The sequence below is a fragment of the Papaver somniferum genome, chromosome 11 (assembly GCF_003573695.1).
Source record: "Papaver somniferum cultivar HN1 chromosome 11, ASM357369v1, whole genome shotgun sequence".
In the NCBI taxonomy this organism is placed as follows: domain Eukaryota; kingdom Viridiplantae; phylum Streptophyta; class Magnoliopsida; order Ranunculales; family Papaveraceae; genus Papaver; species Papaver somniferum.
This window is the reverse complement of record NC_039368.1, coordinates 128463916-128482405: the sequence shown is the minus strand read 5'-3', so window position 1 is coordinate 128482405 and position 18490 is coordinate 128463916. Positions and strand designations below refer to the sequence as shown.

At 36.5% G+C, this 18490-nt stretch overlaps 2 protein-coding genes across 2 annotated transcripts; one reads left to right on the top strand and one right to left on the bottom strand.

The window, feature by feature from the left end:
* Positions 1–5012: 5012 nt before the first annotated feature.
* On the bottom strand, positions 5013–6028 carry LOC113320848. The gene has a single exon (XM_026568745.1). It carries the CDS (start codon positions 5992–5994, stop codon positions 5299–5301), a length of 696 nt encoding a protein of 231 aa, XP_026424530.1. The 5' UTR covers positions 5995–6028; the 3' UTR covers positions 5013–5298.
* Positions 6029–13407: 7379 nt separating this feature from the next.
* LOC113320264 (protein IQ-DOMAIN 1-like) lies at positions 13408–16294 on the top strand. The gene is made up of 4 exons (XM_026568190.1): positions 13408–13714; positions 14588–14899; positions 15109–15480; positions 15553–16294. Exons 1-4 carry the CDS (start codon positions 13589–13591, stop codon positions 16159–16161), a joined length of 1419 nt encoding a protein of 472 aa, XP_026423975.1. The 5' UTR covers positions 13408–13588; the 3' UTR covers positions 16162–16294.
* Positions 16295–18490: the final 2196 nt, after the last annotated feature.

Here is an 18490-nt window from a genome sequence, read left to right as displayed (position 1 = left end):
GTTCTTGTCTACAAGTGGATTGATGGTAAAGATGTTTGCTTCGACGTTACGGGGTCTCTCCTTTTACAAGCGCTAGAACCCTCTCTTTCACTCCAGGTCATGCTATTTATGCTGTCGTGTCTCACAAGTTGCATAAGTACTATGAAATATGTGCAACGCATGGCTATGGATTCCAAGTTTTAGCCTTCACTACCTTAGGTGAACTTAGTGAAACTATATTATTTTTTTTTAAAGCGTTTGAGGAATTGTTTTGTTAGATATGACGCCAACTATAAAATTGGTAATTGTCTTTTTCATACATTGGGTATTATTATTCAAAAAGGTGTGGGTGCTCAGCTTGTCGCTAGGCTACCCACCATTTCTTGTAACCTTGATTTTTCATCTCAATAATATATCCTTGGGTTGCCTTTTTTTTATAAAGAAAATAAAATAAAAATACATTTTTTATTATTATTTTAATTTTAATTTTCATGTAAATACTATTATATTATTATTGTTGTTGTTAATACTTTTACATAAAGGGATGCCACTAGGTTTTATTGAAACAAACAAAGTATATTACACAGGGTTGGCAACGAGTTGCGCGTTAGTGGGTAGCCTAGTAACAAGGTGGGCACCAACACCTTTCTAAATAACAATACATAATCTATGAAATAGGGAACCACCTATCTTAGGATTCACGTCGTGGCTGGCTAGGCAGTTCCTCAAACACTTCAAAAATAAAATTATGTCTTCACCAAGTACTCCGAGAGTTGAAAAATCCAATACACCAAAACCGTAATAGTCACTGCGATCATCGCAGTGTGCGATTTTTAATGAGCCGCAACATCTTATCGGGAGGTCATCATCCATGGATCACTACAGCCCGAGCATGTTTAACTGCAGATTTCTTTCTAACCTTGGATCTAATTGTGCTAAAAATGCCTCAGTTTTTGTTTAGGGTGATCATTACTAATTATTATGTGTCGTTCAGCCAACCATTACTGAATACCGGGTGTTACAGTCTCACCCTCTTAGAGTGCCGTCTCTGGCTACAGAATATACAAGCCTAGTATCTGGTCCAACCCGTTATGAGATCAATATCTTTTCCAACCCGTCCAGTGTACTCTCTCACCTTTGAAAGGTGATTCATCGTCTGCTCTAATACCATTAATTTGTAATGACCCAATCATCCACTTATATCTTTCTCACTTAGCAATTGCGGTCATCCAACATTGTGGGATTTTTAACAGGCAACGCAGTGGTCATCTAGCATAAATTTTTTAGGGAAGTCAACCATCCATGGGTTACTCTTGCCCGAGCATGCTTAACTGCAGAAGTCTTCCGATCCTAGAGCCAATAGTACTGAAAATATTTTCGTGTTTTGTTAGAATATATCTTTACTTATATTTCATTTAACCAACCACTTTCAAATATTAGGTGTTACAGAAGCACAACTTCACCACGGTACTAATATGTTTCTTTGTCTCATAGGAGTCCCTCTCAGATTAATTATTAAGGGTTGGATCAATTTCCGGGAGAATATGATTGCACTTCAGAGGCTAAAAAAATTAAGTGAAATGCTACCAGGCAACCCTTTAAAGTACATGTAGTGCCTCATTTTTATTTGACTCGAAGTTATAGGGAGGTAGTTAAATGGGAATTTGAAGGATTTTTAGAGAGTTCTCTTATCTATTAATTGTTAGTCAATAGAGATCCTACTAGACAGCCATAATCTCCCTAGTTAGTAAATTAAGATTTTTTTTAAGTCTTTCTGATTCTTTAAAACTCAATGTCATTGGATTGAGATTTTTTTAAAAGTCACTCAAACACATTTTCTTGGATTTATATTTATAAGCCATGGATTCATAGATCTTAGAGACTTTGGAGGGATTTTTCAAGAAAATAGGCATGCAAAAAATCTCTCCTAAATACTAGGTGAGATATTTGGTGACATGGAAGTTTGGGTTATGTTCTCATAAGCATTGAATTTACATAAAAATCTTCTTTTTATTTATTCTACAATGTTTTAGTAGCTAGACTCTAGATATTTTACATTCACTATACACTGATTATGTTTTATTTGTGTCGCGTGATAGTACTCTGACGTCATGGTCAAGAAAAATAAAATATTAATAGAAAATATATGAAAAAATAAGGAAGGATAACATAGATGATGTGATACATATACTGAACGTTTTTGACGTCGTAACTTGCATAATAAAAAAGTTGTTAAGTATTTTGAACTTTTGATTACATATTATACTTTTTTTGTTTTTATAAATCACATGAACTCTTTAAAAATTCACTACTCCATAAATCACAAAGACTCTCTTCAACACTGAATATTCTAATAAAATCACTAGAAATCTCTAAATTTCCAGAAAATCTCTATAAGTCACTCAAATAATTTTTTTATCAAAGTTTATAGAAATCTCACTTCACTACCTCCATGTTAATTTAAAGTTGAGTCTCGAATTAATGGTTAATCACCACGGTTAAAATTTAAATTGATAAAATGCACTAATTTTTTATTATTATTTTTAATTTTTCTTTAAAAGGCACAATCAAATATCATATTTACTAAAAAAGAATCGAATATTTTTCTGTGAATTATATTCTCAAAAGTGTTCGGGTGATCCAACTGATATTAAATTTTAGTATAAAAATATGTTGAAACTGTTGCTCCGAATTAAATGTTCTTCCCATTGATTATCGGTCCGGAAAAAATAATGCCATGATAACATTCCTTGCAATGAGGCTGGCTTATAGCAAATACAAATGCCAAAAGATGAAAGTGGAAAACAAATAAACACTCATTCATTAAAATTGTGATTTTTCTTTCCATTAAATGAATGAATTGCTTGAACAATGTTAGAGTCCTTGCTTGACAGTGTTAACGGATCCAATCCAGGACAGATAATTTAAGACAAACTTTTCCAACTGGAAGTGTGCCAATAAGTCAACAACTTAATTGAGGCCAGATTTTGGTTCATTAGGCCGGTTCCTATGGTGAGAGGTATAAAAGTTGTATTGCCATGCCATGTGGCATGGCAAATTAGTTTCCTCACTACGGTAAAACCGGCAAATTCTATTAAAATATTATATTTTATTATGTTTTGTGGGACTCTTGATTGTGTTTGGTGGCATATTTTGTGGGACCCCGGTCATGATGTTGACCAGGGTGAATTAAACTGTTCAACTAATGGATGCGATCAAAAAACTCAAAGACCCACATAGTGAGATGCTATTACTTCGCAATTGTACTGGTGTGTCTCGCTTATACTTTGCAATGCTAACTACCAACCCATCAGCCTTGCAGCCAGCTACTGATCTTTTTGATGACCATTTACTTAAGTATTTACGTTTACTCATCACTGGAGATGGTGCTGGTTTTGGTCCTCTGCAGCAGAGATTAGCCACGTTGCCCATCAAGGAGGGTGGCCTCGGCATATACACCATGGCTGATACTCGTGTTTACTGCTACCTCGCTTCTCAGTGTCAGACAACTTCAGTGCAGAAGACAATTCTGGGTGATTTATTCTCAGCAAACAAAGGCTCTGCTTATCAGTCGACTCTACAGAACTTTATCCAGGTATGTGGATTACCTCATTCTTATTGTGTCGATGATACTGCCACCCCTTCCATGCACGCCCTGGCAGTTACTTACTTTGATGCAGTCAAGAAGCAAATCCCAGACCAATTTCAAATGTCTGCAAGAGATTCCATTATGTGGCAGTGTAACCGTGTCAAACATGCTCAAGATTATTTATTGGGAATACCTATTAGTAGGCTTAATCAGTGCCTCGGTCCTAGAGAGTTCCGTATTGTGCTATGTTATAGACTTGGTATCCCTCTGTTTGCTGAGAATGGTTTATGCTCAAGTTGTAGTCGGTCAATGGACATCTTCGGAGACCATGCGCTTCATTGTGCTAAAGATGTTGGGCACAAGTTCCGACATGATCTTGTTCGGGATGTTGTTTTTGACATTTGCTACAAGGCCAATGTACATGCGCGTAAGGAAGTATCTCTTGGTGTTCAGTCAGTTGATGACATAGACTTGAGACCTGCGGATATACTTGTTCTTAATTGGGAAAATGGACGTGATGTGTGCATGGATGTTACTGGTGTCTCGCCTTTCACTGGTGATGGTGTTCGCTCATTTGTCCCTGGAAAGGCAATTTCTAACGCAGTTTCTAGAAAGCGCACTAAATATCTGGACAGATGTACTTCCTTGGGTTATGGTCTGGGGGTTTTAGCCTCTACTTTAGGGGAGCTTGGTGACGATACTTTATGTTTTTTTCAAGCGTCTGAAGAATTGTTTAGTTAGTAATGATGCTAATAGTGGTTTTGGTAGTTTTATTTTTCATAGATTAGGCGTTGCTATTCAAAGAGGAGTTGGAGCCCAGCTTGTTGCTAAACTGCCAACCAAAAGCAGCATTTGGTGTATTTTATTATTTTCAGGATAATTATATTAAATGATATCTTGGAAAAAATAAAAATCTGTTATAATAACTAAAAAATAGGAGAGAAGAAGTAAAAAAAAAATCAAAAAATTACCTAGCGGTGGAGACTACACTGGGAGAGCTGGAGACTACACCGGGAGATCTACACTACACCGAACGGTCGAGACTCGACCGCTCGGTGGAAAGTTGACCTAGCCTGGCTAAATGGCAAATTTGTCACTTAGCCAGGCCAGTTTGCTTGTTTGTCAGCTCCATAGTGAGTGCAAAACTGACAAACTGGCCAGTTTGCTATGTCCATAGGAACCGCCCTTATAGATGCACCTTAATGGCATATAACTCATTAGGTACTAGGTACTGTTTAGCACTTTCCATTAACTTGGTGTACTACCGACTGTTATACTCTGATTTCATTGCCTAACAATTTTTCTTGTCCGGGGGCGAAAATTTACACTTCAAAACTGTCAGTAATACATTACATTGCACGTGGTTTTAAAAAAAAAAAGAAATTACGTACCGACGTTAAACTAAAGCAATTACTATAACAATTTATTTTAACAGCATTCCCCGATAAAATGTATACCAAGCAGAAATAACATATGACCCATCCGGCCGGCCATTCCCATGACCATAAAATTTCACGGACTCTTGACACCCACACTATTCATGGCAGAAAGATAAGGAAACATTACGTACAGAGAAGTGTCTGCTGAGTCGACCCAAAACCAAAATGACAAACAAAAACTGAATCATGAACTCTTTGATTCATTTATCTAGCGCCTAGATCTAATTAAAAACCCCCAAAAATGGAAAAACAAGAATTTATGGATCTTGATCCAGGTCTATATAAGTAAATTTACTTGGCAACAGCTACTGGTGGTGGTGGTGGTGCTGTCGTTGATGATGATTTAAAAACACTAGAAAAACTAGGCCTCCAGCTTTTCCTTTGTGTGCTTGCATTACTGTGACTACTATCACTGCCATTACTATTTCTACTAACTGCTGCAACTTCTCTCGTTTTCTCAATCAACTCGCCAATATTTACTTGTTCTGATAATATTTCTTCTAATTGTTTTGTGTCAATCACCATCTTAACTCTCCAAACACCATTCCCTAACGACGGCAATACTTCTAAAGCCGGTTTCATGGTTAGATTCTTACCTCCAAGATCCGTCACCGTGGCAGACGAAACTCTACTAAAAGATGGCCTCACTTGGTTCCCTGACAATTCCGCATCCGATTTCCTCCTCTTATCCACCACCACCACTTCCTTTTGTTTCTCCTCATCCTTGTCAATCACACTGTCGTCTTTCTTTGCTTCTTCTTCAATGACTGGAAGAAGATAATATAAATGACTACTAAAAAGTTGCTCATCATTAAACAACGGTGACGATAGATATCCTTCCCGGAAAACATTATATCCCGGATACTCACTAACAACGTCACACGCTAATGTTGGACCTCGGAATTCAACAGTTCCACCGGAATCCGTCATTATACGAACTGGATCACTAATATTTCCTGCAATTCCTTTAAGAGAACAGTTCCCCATTGTAGCTAGCTAGATTTTTTACTTTTTGGTTTAGAAATAGTCTTTTCTTAAGATGAATGAAGAAACACTAAATGAAATGCATATATTTATATTGAGTTGGCAATGAGGTATCACGAGGTACGTAGGAGACAAGAATTGGTGTTCAAATTTGATATTTCGATTTAAATTAGACCGTTGGGAAGTATCCAATGATCTAAAAAATAATGGGGAGGGACATGATAACATAGATTGATATTATTAACTGACATATAAGCATAAAGAAATATGAGGGTGGGGGAATACGACATACTTAGACAACGTTTCTCAATGCATATCCATTTGGGTCTCTGTAGATTCCTGCCATTGTTGTATTTTAAAAATGATTCAAAGTTCAAATTTTGATGCATTTAAACTTTTTACAAGTTCATTGCATGATCATTGTGCCAAGAATAAAATTTGTTAGTTGCATTGTGATTTTATGATTAAATTAATGTTGTTTGACACGCTAGTATAACACCCTAAACTTGCTGGTTTACAACGAATTTGATGTGGCATGCCACTGCAGCCGAGTTAGAGAATAATGGTGTGTACCCAACGAGAAGTGCTATATATTATGAGATTATTACTCTCACATTGTACGGGAAATACGCAGTTAAGAAATCTTGGACAATCCTAATCTTTTAAGCCGATTTTCGAGGTTAGATAGGCCCATAACTCCAATATGGTAGTGGTGTGGGTTAATTTGTTTGTGAGGATTTTTTACATTTGTGATGAGTCTTTTGACCTCGTCCATTTAAATGACCACATGTTAGATGCAACGAGGTTGTGTTAGATACAACTTTGACTAAACGCGATTGAATATCCATGTGCTAGATCCAACGAGGTTGTGTGAGATCCAACGGGATTGGTAAACCTTAACCTTGTAAGTCGGTTTTTGAGAATAGTAAGGTACATGAACTTTACCTACTTTGTCGCCCCTGATTAATGGGATGAGTCCTTTGACCGCACCTGATTAAATATCCCTTTGTTAGACCTAGCGGGGTTGGGAATCAACCCTAACCTTGTAATCTGGCTTCCGAGGATAGTTAGGTCCATGGAATTTGCCTACACTGCCGCACCCGATTAAATGTCTATGTGTTAGACCTAACGAGACTACACGTGAGGAAGCGTGTTGAGCTTAGTCCAACATTATATGGGAAACTAACAATCATGTATTTGAGGAGTCTGCCTGAACAAGTCTTCCAACCAGTTTTCCAGCCCAATCTTCCAACCAATATTCACCGAAACCGTCGTCGGCACGCGGTTTAGTTTTCCAGGAAACCGCTGTCGGTCCAGTTTCACTGAAAATTGTCGCCAAACCAGTTTTTTCAGAAACAATTGCCGGTAAAGTCGGTTGGAAATATTTGTAGGAAGAGTTCGTACATTCCTTCGGCCATTTTTGGCATTGTGTTGACTCATTCCACAACTAATTTTCGCCAACCTAGTTTGCAGGCCCATATCACTGGTCCACTTAGGTCGACCCACCTCCACTGACTTTTTCGCCGATCCAATTTCAAAACCTTAAAAGAAGGTCGTTCTATAAGATTTTGGAGTACTTGTTTCCTAAGTCACCACAAAGGAAGGATTTGAAAAATTGTGGAGAATTTCCTGCATAAGTCACCATGAGACAGAACTTATCTCGAAATTAAGGTTTATCCCTGAGATTAAAGTCCATAAATACAGGGGAATAACCATAACAGGTATTCCTTCCAACTCTAAACACTCATGTGAAAACTTTATGCTAACTTGAGCGTCACAGGATTTCCGTAGAAACCCCCCTCCCCCCTCCTAAAATATGTTCATCCAGGAGGAGAAGTCATCAATCTGGTCATAAACATCATCGCAGTAATCATCATCAATATTTTTTTGAGGTGAAGATACGTTTTTGCCGAAACATCTTTGGCGCAAAGCTAATGCCAGACCAGTTTCGGCAAGAATTGTCGCCACCCAATTTCATGTTATTGTTGCCGGTCCGGTTACGCCAACAAACTGATTGTTATACAACAGTGTCGGCCATGTCCAACATCACACAAACATTGCTAACATGCATAGCGGCATACAAAATCCGCCAGCAGGTCCATCAGCCTAAAATTTAGACCTTCTTCCATATATAAATGCACAAGCATTAGGAAACATATATCATCTATTAGGGATAAGACACATTCACCTTAACTACAACAACTTTTCTTAGTGGTACTATACGTGACACCTAAGATTAAACAACACGTGCAAATAGTGCACTTGAGGATTGGTTAAACGCCTTTATCCTTGCATGATACAAGATCCTAAATCCTCACCTTACGCGTGAGAACTTAATCCCTGCTCTCATCGCAAGCATAAAATTTCACCTTACAGTGAGTATAAGTCCTTGCAGCATAACAAGCACAAACTAGGCTTCTTCTCAATCGTGATCCCAATACTCATGCATGGTCCAAAGCCTCGTACTCGAAAAAAATGATATGTTATCCTTCCCTAGCAACAACGAGATCCATATACTTGTAACTTTGGAAACCTATTTTGAGGCATACTGAATTTTTTTGAGGCATACTAAATAATGTCAAAATAGGGTCACTAAATAAAAAACAACATCATCCCTTATCCACCCTTTTTGATAATGGCATAACTACCCTTACATAATTGGTGTTAATGATTATGATTAGATTTGATTAGCTAGGAATTTTAAGGATTGATTAAAATTAAATTATTAGTGGTGAATTAGTAGATAAATCGAATTTATGTGAGAGAGTTGGGATTTTGAGAGGAAGAAGAAGAAGTGAAAAAAAAACTCGGGTTTTGAATTTTGAGATTTTAGTGATTAGAAGTGACCACAATGTGTGATTCAAATCATAGGTAAACTTCTATACGAGGTTTAATTTCTTTTTATAAGTTGAATCTGTCAAAAAATTGAATCTTTAAAACCCAGATCTACTGAACAGATGAACAGTTCGGCTGAAAAGTTATCAGTCGAACTTCACTCTGTAACTGATGAATTTTGGTTCGGCTGATTCGAACAAAGTTTAGCAAAGTCGAATTAGCCGCACAGTGTTTCTCTAAATCATACACTAGGTTCGTCTCAAAATTGATACTCCAAGATCAGCCGAACTGATCTTCGGAAAACCTAATTTCATCTTTGAAATCATATTATATCCATCAAACAAACTAAAATCAATCAAAAACAAGATGGGTTTGTTACACATACATTCTAAAATACATCTAAGAGCATTTGAGATTTGGATTTCGCACTCTAACATCGCTCACTTCGATTCATGTTTGCTTTGCTTGATCAATTCTTTGATTGAATTGGAGTCCAAGATGTTTGAGTTTAAAGTTACTTTGATTTTAGGTTTTTGAGGATAAGGGCACTCTAGTAATTTAAATTTTTTAAGGATATATAGGTAATTGCGCTACCTTTAGACACCCCTTATCAACCCACCCTAGATGGTATAATGAATGAGTATGCCTCAAAAAAATGAGTATGCCTCAAAACAGATTTCTAACTTTGTAAGCACAAAGCCTTTCCACTCCGGTCTATCTCCACGTACTTTCTCCATAGGCCCGATTCCAAAATCTTAGAAAAAGGTTCTAGAAGTTTATGGAGTACTTGCTAGCTAAGTCACTACAAAGAAATATTCTTGAATATTTTGGAAAATTTGCTGGATAAGTCACCATTAGGCAGTGTTAGAGCATTGCTCGGTCAAACTCACAAGTGTGGCTATCTCAAGTTTGTTGTCAAATTTAGTTGATCAAAACTATATCTTTATTTCTAGTCTACATTTAGTAAAGTCTCAGATTAAGATTATAAATGTGTAGTTGAGATATAAGACATCACTGCGTTCTATGGTTTGCAGGCGAAGATCAACTAAACACATTTGGAGAGCTTCATCGATAAAAGGTATGTGAAGACTGAACAAACCTATTACTCATGTTTTCACCTCTCTATCTATGAGACTAAGTCACACGACTAAGTGGACTTTAAAGTATTGTACAATATAAATTTCGAGTCAAGTTTATCGTGTTAATTATTCTAGAAATATGAATGACTACGCTTAAGAACATTTTTTCAAAACTTGATGATCATGATTCAAGTTAATCATTTGAAAATAGCCTGGAACAACGATATATGTCATTCATTTTATTCAGGAATGTTTCAAATAAATTATTAGAGAGATATACAACTACTGTAAATTTGGATACAAGAAAATATACATACCAATTCACGTATTGGCGTAATTGTTATAGGTCCGGAGCTGTAGTACACGTACCGGTATAGTTATTGTTCGACAATGACCTTTGGTACACATACCCGGTATGGATACCAAAAAGTTTTATTGACTCGTGAACTCAGGAAGGTACATATACCTAGTATGGATGCCAAAAGTTCCTAAAAATTTTTTTCTTAAGGATACACATACCCGGTATACATACTATGACAAAAATAACTCACGGACTGGAAGTAAGTACACGTACCAGTACATGTACATACCCAGTATAATAGTTTTAGATGCATCAGAATTATTTGTACGAAATAATCGACATTTGAACAACTCTCTAAAACACCTCTAGACATATTTGATCACATTATAACCTATGGGTGTGACTCACAATTAAAATCTAAAGGTGTTATATGAAAATGGTGAACCTTATAGCTCGTATGGCTAGTTTCGGCTAACCTTTCATGAACAAGTCATTATACACGGTTCGGTTACGTTTCATCCTAACCCGAGTGTATATTTTGTTGTGTTCATTTATAGTCGAATTTTCATCTAGCGGAGGAAAAAGATTGCTTGATTCCAAAGCTACCTTAGCTTAAATCTAAAGGAACCTTCGATCCTGAAAGTCTATAAAAGGAGAACCTCAAGCAACTGGGGTTTTTGAATCCCTGACACTCTTCTTGTGTGTCCTAGTTGTAAACTTAAGTCGTCCTCTCCTTTAAACCTTTTTAGGTTTAGCGACTAAAAAGACTTCGCTTAGGGATTCGTGAAACCAGGTCCGACTATTTTTATCTTGATAGTTCATGTATATCCTGATCTTGCTATTGATTGTTGAGTCTCACTCTGATCAGGTAAGATTGATACAAACAGCAAAGTTCTTCATCTCAGACTTTATGATTCCACAAGTTAATTCCTCTATAATGATTCTTTGTTGAAATCAGAGTAGGTTTTACTTGTGGGGTGAATAATAATTTAGGCTGCTCTTTGGGAGTTATAAGTACCGGATTTTTAGGTTTGCTAGAACTAATCTACTGCAAACGATTTCATATCTCACTTTGATCTAACGATCAGAAAAAAAATCACATATAGGATTATCTGCGGGAGACATATTGGTTTAAAGTCTTCAATTAAGTTGAAGCAACTCTTAGGCTGTAAAGGATGTCATCTAAGGGAATCAATTGCGAAGAGTCTTGTGAGATTCAAGAGGCATAAGGAGCGCGAATGTAACTGAATTACTGTGACGGTGGATTCGGTCTCAACTAAATTCCAGTTCGAAGTATTGATAGTAGGCTAGAGTCTGTAGAGGCTTAATACAGTTTGGTGTTCAAATCTGGACTATGTCTCGGGTTTTTTTTTTTTTTTTTTTTTTGCATTTGTGGCTTCCTTATTAACAAAATTTCCGGTGTCTGTGTTATTTCTTTTCTGCATTATTGTTTATTTATATAATTGAAATATCACATGTTGTACGTAAAAACAAATAAAAGTAGATACGTCCATCTTAATTATTGGATATGACTTGATTGATCTTGGATATTGATCATTGAAATCGTCCAAGTACTCTCATGGTATGATCAGGTTCACGGACTTGTCTCCATTTACATATTGATTCTGAGAGAAAGAGATATAAACTCTTCATATAATTCCTGATTGAGATTCATTAAGTTGTAACTCTCGGAATTTTATTTGAGTTTAGTCCATACAGGTTGCCTGCGAAAAAGTTGGTAGTGTATTTTGGTACCCCCGCGTCTTCAGGTAGAACTTATCTCGAAATAAGGTTTTTTCCCAAAGACTAAACTCTATAAATTCAAGGATCTAAACCCTAAAGGTATGCCTTCCAACCCTAAATACTCATGTGGAAATTCTATGTTATATTTGAACGCTAGAGGGTTTTTGCAGGTAATCCCCCGCCTACCCACCCCACCCTTCCCGGTCAAATTTCGCCGGAAACTTCCGCCGGTAAAGTCTGCTGAAAATGTTCGTTGGAAGAGTCCGCCGGAAAATTCAGCACATTCCTCCAGCTTATTCTGCAATTACATCTTCGCAACTCATTTTCACAAACCCACTTCGCAGGCTATTTTTTCGTTCTATTTTGGCCAGTCCACCCCCACTGACTTTTTCTGTCTGCTCAATTCCAAAATCCTAGAAAAAAATTCCAAAAATTTCTAGAGTACTTGGTGGATATGTGATCACCACATAAGAAGGTTCTGATATATTATGGAAGATTTGATGGACAAGTCATCATATAGGAAGGTTTTGAAACATTATAGATGATTTGATGGATAAGTCATCATGAGACATAACTTATCTCAAAATTAAGGTTTATCTCGAAAACTAAACCTTAAAGTGTGCTTTTCGACCCATCATTTTTCTTGCTTTTAATTACTTAAATAAGTTAGATTGTTCGAAATTTAAATTCAAGTTTCAGTTTCAGAAACTACTTACGGATGGGAAATGATGAACTCCCACCCATAAGTTAGATTAAAATTTTTTCACTACGACTGGAATCATCAAACCTATTGACGAAAACATTAAATCTAACTGACATCTGGAGAAAATATTAAATCTAACGTTTTACTCCCCCTAGTTATATAAACTACGGTTGGGAGTTAATCTATTTCCGTAACATTTTGTTTTTGACTGGGAGTTCATCAATTCTGAACTGTATGTATTTTTTGGAACTGAAGCATGAAATTGAATTTCGAACAATCAAACCTATTAAAGCAATCAAAAGCAAGAAAATATGGTGGGTTTTTTTAATTCTTACCAAACAAAGGTCATTTCAATTCAACTATAAATCATCGTTTGAAATAAATAGATAAGAGAGAAGGACAAGTTGAAATGGATGCAAAAAAAAAAAAAAAAAAGTAAAGAATAAAGTTGAGTTTTTTTTTTTTTTAATAGCTATAAATTTGCTACATATAAGGTCCCATATCCACATTTAGGACATTTCAATCCTAATGTAACCCTTAACGAAAATCCCCGATGATGGGTTTCTTCTAATCTTACCTATCTGGACTTTTGACCAACGGGCTTCCTGCATACTAGGCAAGCAAGCACAGGGCTTTGGCACGTCTACTACCCAGTCGACAAGTGTCATACAAAATTCAATTATAACCAAACAAATACAAAGAGTGTATAAAGTACAACTACATACTGCAACAAATCGTTAAAATCCCCGTGAGATGATTAAAGGCAGCTTCCCCACTATATAAAGCCCCTCACAAAAGGGTAACCATAAATGCTAGATTTCTAGCTCCTCCTCTTTGATTTCTTCCTCCTCTGGTCAATTTTGATCATCTTTTTTCCATTCAAAATGAATTTCATATCCATCTGAAGTTGGTCATGATTTTGTGATTCCGTTAGAAATGATGGGAATGTCGAAGAAAAAGAAGACGGCAAAGAACTGGTTCACCTCTGTCAAGAATGCCTTCAAGTCCTCAGCACCAATATCATCATCTCCTTCATCCAAGGATTACTCTTTAGCCAATAAGGTAAGTGCGCAATCTGTATAACTATATGTTCGGTTAGCGTTAGATTTTGTAAAAAATTGGATTATAGTTGTTGTAGATGATAACTTATGCTGGTATAACTAATTTTTTTTGTTTATCGTTAGAATTTTTCCAAGTTAGCATAACAATCTTGATTTTAGCTATTGATGATGAGAGCGCATAATTAATTTAATGTGTTGTAAGCGTTTTAAACTTGGTCAGTGCCATTTCGAACCGAGAAATGCTTACCCATTTCTTGATTCAGGCAAATGAGGTTTAGATTTCTGCAGTAGTAGCCCGGAAAAAATGGGCAATCTGAGTTGATAAAATTTACAGATGGGCACAAGCCATACAGGGACAGTGACAATACACATAACAACTTGGACAAAAGATATTAATATCATGTCATGGGGATACCGGGGGGTAACTGATGGTGACGGTGATAACGAGAGTACCCTCTGGAACAGGATACCCCCAATTAATAACACATGAACTTCTGTTCTCAGTCAACCCTAGTCAACAAACTTTCTTGTTGTTTTTTTTTCTTTTCCTCTCTGACTTTTGTCAGTTTAGTAGAACACTGATATACTTGTTTGCACTGCCCAAAGTTCAAATTAAGTTGCTGCAATTTTCATCAACGGTGGAGGAGACTTTTAACATATTCTGAGAAAAAACACAAAAAATTTGATGGTCCCTTGTGCATATGCGATTGCCGCTTTATAAAATGATCCACAAGTAAATGTTGGTGAGATGGGTTGCATCTTCACATTATTCACTTTGTAATCTCAACATCAATGTATTGGTCCCCCTTTCATAACCATGTAGCAGTAATGCCGCTATTAGTTGTGCTAATAATTTGTTTATATCTAATTATAGATAATAGAGGAGGGACACGAGATACCGGAGATTGTGTCGCTTGAACATTATCCGGTTTGCGATACTTCGTCTCTGACGACGACAATAGATGAAAATAATGTTGAAGCAGTGGTAGAGATGAGAGATGAAGATCGTAGACGAAGTAATCATGCGATCGCAATGGCAGTTGTTGCAGCAGAAGCGGCGGTTTTAGCTGCTCATGAGGCTACAAAGGTGTCTAGGTTTTCTAGTTATAATCGTCGCAGGTTTTATGGTTACTCTAAAGAAGAAAGAGCTGCCACCAAAATACAATCCCATTACAAAGGATACTTGGTAAGGACTACTAATTCATCCTAATCTTCTCGATATTATTAATCAAGTTTTTTTTTTTGATCAGTAAAGTTAGGCGCCGGCGAATTTAAATTCAGGCCACTGGTATCTTCACCCAGTGACTTTATCATTGTAGTACAATGACCCTGGTCATTAATATACATATTATTAGTCTAAAAGCTCAAATTTTTCTGTATATGGTTATGAATTAGGCACGAAGAGCTTTGAGAGCACTGAGAGGACTAGTGAAGCTACAAGCACTAGTAAGAGGGCACAATGTTAGGAAACAAGCTGAGATGACAATGCGATGTATGCAAGCCATCGTTCGAGTGCAGGCAAGAACAAAAGCAGATCGCCTCCGTTTACAGGGTGCAACTTCTCGCGACAACGAGAAAAACAAAGGTAAAAAGAGAGCAACGGAGACGTGGAATAATAGCAGGGGAAGGCAGCAGCAGGCGCGCAATAGTTTCAGCTTTGAGAATGAATACGCGTCTCAGAAGATCAACAAACAAGAACATTATCTTTCGAGTAATTCAATGACGATTCAAAATGAAAGAGCCCTTGCATATGCTTATCCCTACCAGGTTAGCATTTGTACTTGCAGTTGTTGTGGATGCATTTGTGCAGTCAGTAAGTTCATTTTTTTCCTTGTGCAGGACTCGGTGTCAAACCGTCAGAACTCGGTTGATTCATATTCGGATGAAAAAACAAACCAAGGTGGCTGGAACTTGTTGGATCGTTGGATTGATTCGCAACCATGGCATCGTGATAAACATGTCGCAGCAATACCGGAGAGCTCTTACACCAGCCGTACGTATAACACCGACGATGATAATGCGTCTGAAAGAACGGCAGATACGGACTTGGTATCATTATCACCAAGTTATCAGCTCCGGTTTAACCCAATTTCTAACCTGTCAAAGCTCGGTATAAACTCGGCTGGCTCGGTCCCGATACGCCAGCGGAAACAAAGAGTTATGGTTTCGGTGGAAACAGAAAATGTGAATACACCGAGTTACATGGCTACGACTCAGTCAGCAAAAGCAAAGGCAAAATCGGCACAGAATTCTTTATTAAGCTCTTCATCATCAACTAGGAGGATATTTTTGAACGATTTGTCAATGAGTTCAAGCACTGATGGAATCGGAACCGGAGAAGTGAGGACAATGAACCAACTAGGTCCAATTAATAGCCCAAGTCCAACAAGTAGTCAAAAGATGATGCGTTTGTTGAAGATGGGAAAGCCCATTAAAGGAGTAAGATAGCTCTTAGCCTAATTGAAGTGGTGGACTCGGTTTATCAAATAAATTTTCATTTTCAACAAGATCTTCATAAGTGCAAATTGGAACATTGATTAATAATCTACTCTTAAACACTTGAGTTTGGGTTGTTATTCAACTTCCGCGGATTCTTGGCTTATGACTTATCTAAGAGTTTAATTTTTTTCACAATAAAAGATCTGTGTGATAGAATGATAAAATCGCTGGGTGGTGATAAATGCCATCTATATATGAATATCATATAATTTATATTTGTTCCAAAAGAAAAACTCATAACCCACATTACCCCACGGACGTGCTAACATTGAACCGAGCCTGAACCGTGTGATTACAACCCACTCTCTACTGTAAACGGTAAAGCTAGGTTTCCAAGACCAACTATGCGAATCTAGGGCACGAGACACCATATGAGTCTCATCTTTACGATTAGCTATTGGGGAACTTAGGCGCAGGCCCAAAATTTTTTTTTCTTACCGCCAGGTCCAGAATTACTTTTTCCTACAGTCGCACCCAACATTATTTAAAATTATTAAAAACGTGCAGAGTTCCTCAATTACCCTTCAGCGGTTCTGGGAAGTTTTATTAACTCCCAAAAACGGTCGGAACTATTTCTTTTCTCTTCTTCTCATTTTTTCTTCATCCGTTCTTCTCATTTTTTCTTCATCCGTTTTTCTATTCCTATTCCTCCATAAACACTGTAACGGATGATTGATTATTGAAGTTGATCAAACCCTAAAAATCAATTTCAAACTCTAAAAAACCTTAACCCTAGAATTCAGTAGAACCAAAATGGATGAAACACCGACAAAAACACGTCTTCAGAAATCAAAAGAGAAGAAATTAGGTACTAAAACTAGTTTAATCGATCTTATTCTTGCATGCATTCGGTACATTTGATTTTATTTGATTTTAGATTTTAATTTTTGTTCTTGATGCTTCAGATGAAAAAGGAAAAATGAAGTCGAAGAAACAGAAAAAACCCGGTGAGATTTATCATTAGCTTCATCTGTTTGTGTTTGATTTTGTTTTTTTTGAATTTATTTTTTTTAATCTTAAATTTTGTTACAGTAATTGCCGATGATGAACCAGAAAAAAAGAGTAAACCTAAAAAGAAAACTGTTTCATCCTGAATACCCATAATTTTTATTGAGTTATCACTTTATTCTTCTTCGATTTTAACATAATTTTATACTCAATGTGATTTTACCTACTGATGTTGAAGATGAACAAGAAGAAATTGATAGTGTTGAAACACTGAAGGAGATGCAAATCAAGGCAAAGAAAGCAAAGAAAGCTGCACCAAAGGAAGTATTGGGTGATGATACAGATAATGAGGATGATAATACAAATGATGCAGAAGATGGTAAGATTTACTTTGAATCTAATAAGCAATGTGTTGTCTATAAACAAGGTGCGTTGAATTCCTTCCTGTTCCTGTTATGCATCAGTTAATAAACTTCTCTTATCATTTAAATGCATAATAAGTTAAGCAGGGTTGTGTTTTTAAATGCATAATAAGTTATGCACCTTAACAAATCAATGCATGACATATTATTCAGTTCCAATATTAAATGCATGACCAGTTATGCATTTTTTAGACTTGCTGCATCATAGGTTATGCATATAAAAAAATGTTGTTATATTTGTTATGCATTCCTTTGTTGTTCTAAAATATTAAATGCATGACCAGTTATGCATTGTTTAGACTTGCTGCATCACAGGTTATGCATATAAAAAAATGTTGTTATCTTTGTTATGCATTCCTTTGTTGTTCTAAAATATTAAATGCATGACCAGTTATGCATTGTTTAGACTTGCTGCATCACAGGTTATGCATATAAAAAAATGTTGTTATATTTGTTATGGATTCCTTTGTTGTTCTAAAATATTAAATGCATGACCAGTTATGCATTGTTTAGACTTGTTGCATCACATGTTATGCATATAAAAAAATGTTGTTATATTTGTGATGCATTCCTTTGTTGTTCTAAAATAGCAGTTCTAAAATGCATTTTTTTTGTTCTTTTTTTTACGCAGTTAAACCTAAAACCAAATCTGCAGTTCAAGGAGGTACTTATAGAGCAGGTTTCCTTAGGGTAGGTCACTTGTTTAGTAAGATAAAAGACAGAGGAGGTTTGAATCCGTTGCAGGCTAACATGATGAACGTGTGTGTGTTTGGAAAGTTCTATAACTGGTTATATGCTGCAAACATGGCATACTTGGATGGTGAGAGCAACAAGCTGATGGATGAAGTCTTTCTATCATATGACCATGAAGATTTGAATCAACATTCATTCAAGTTTTCTGAAAACAA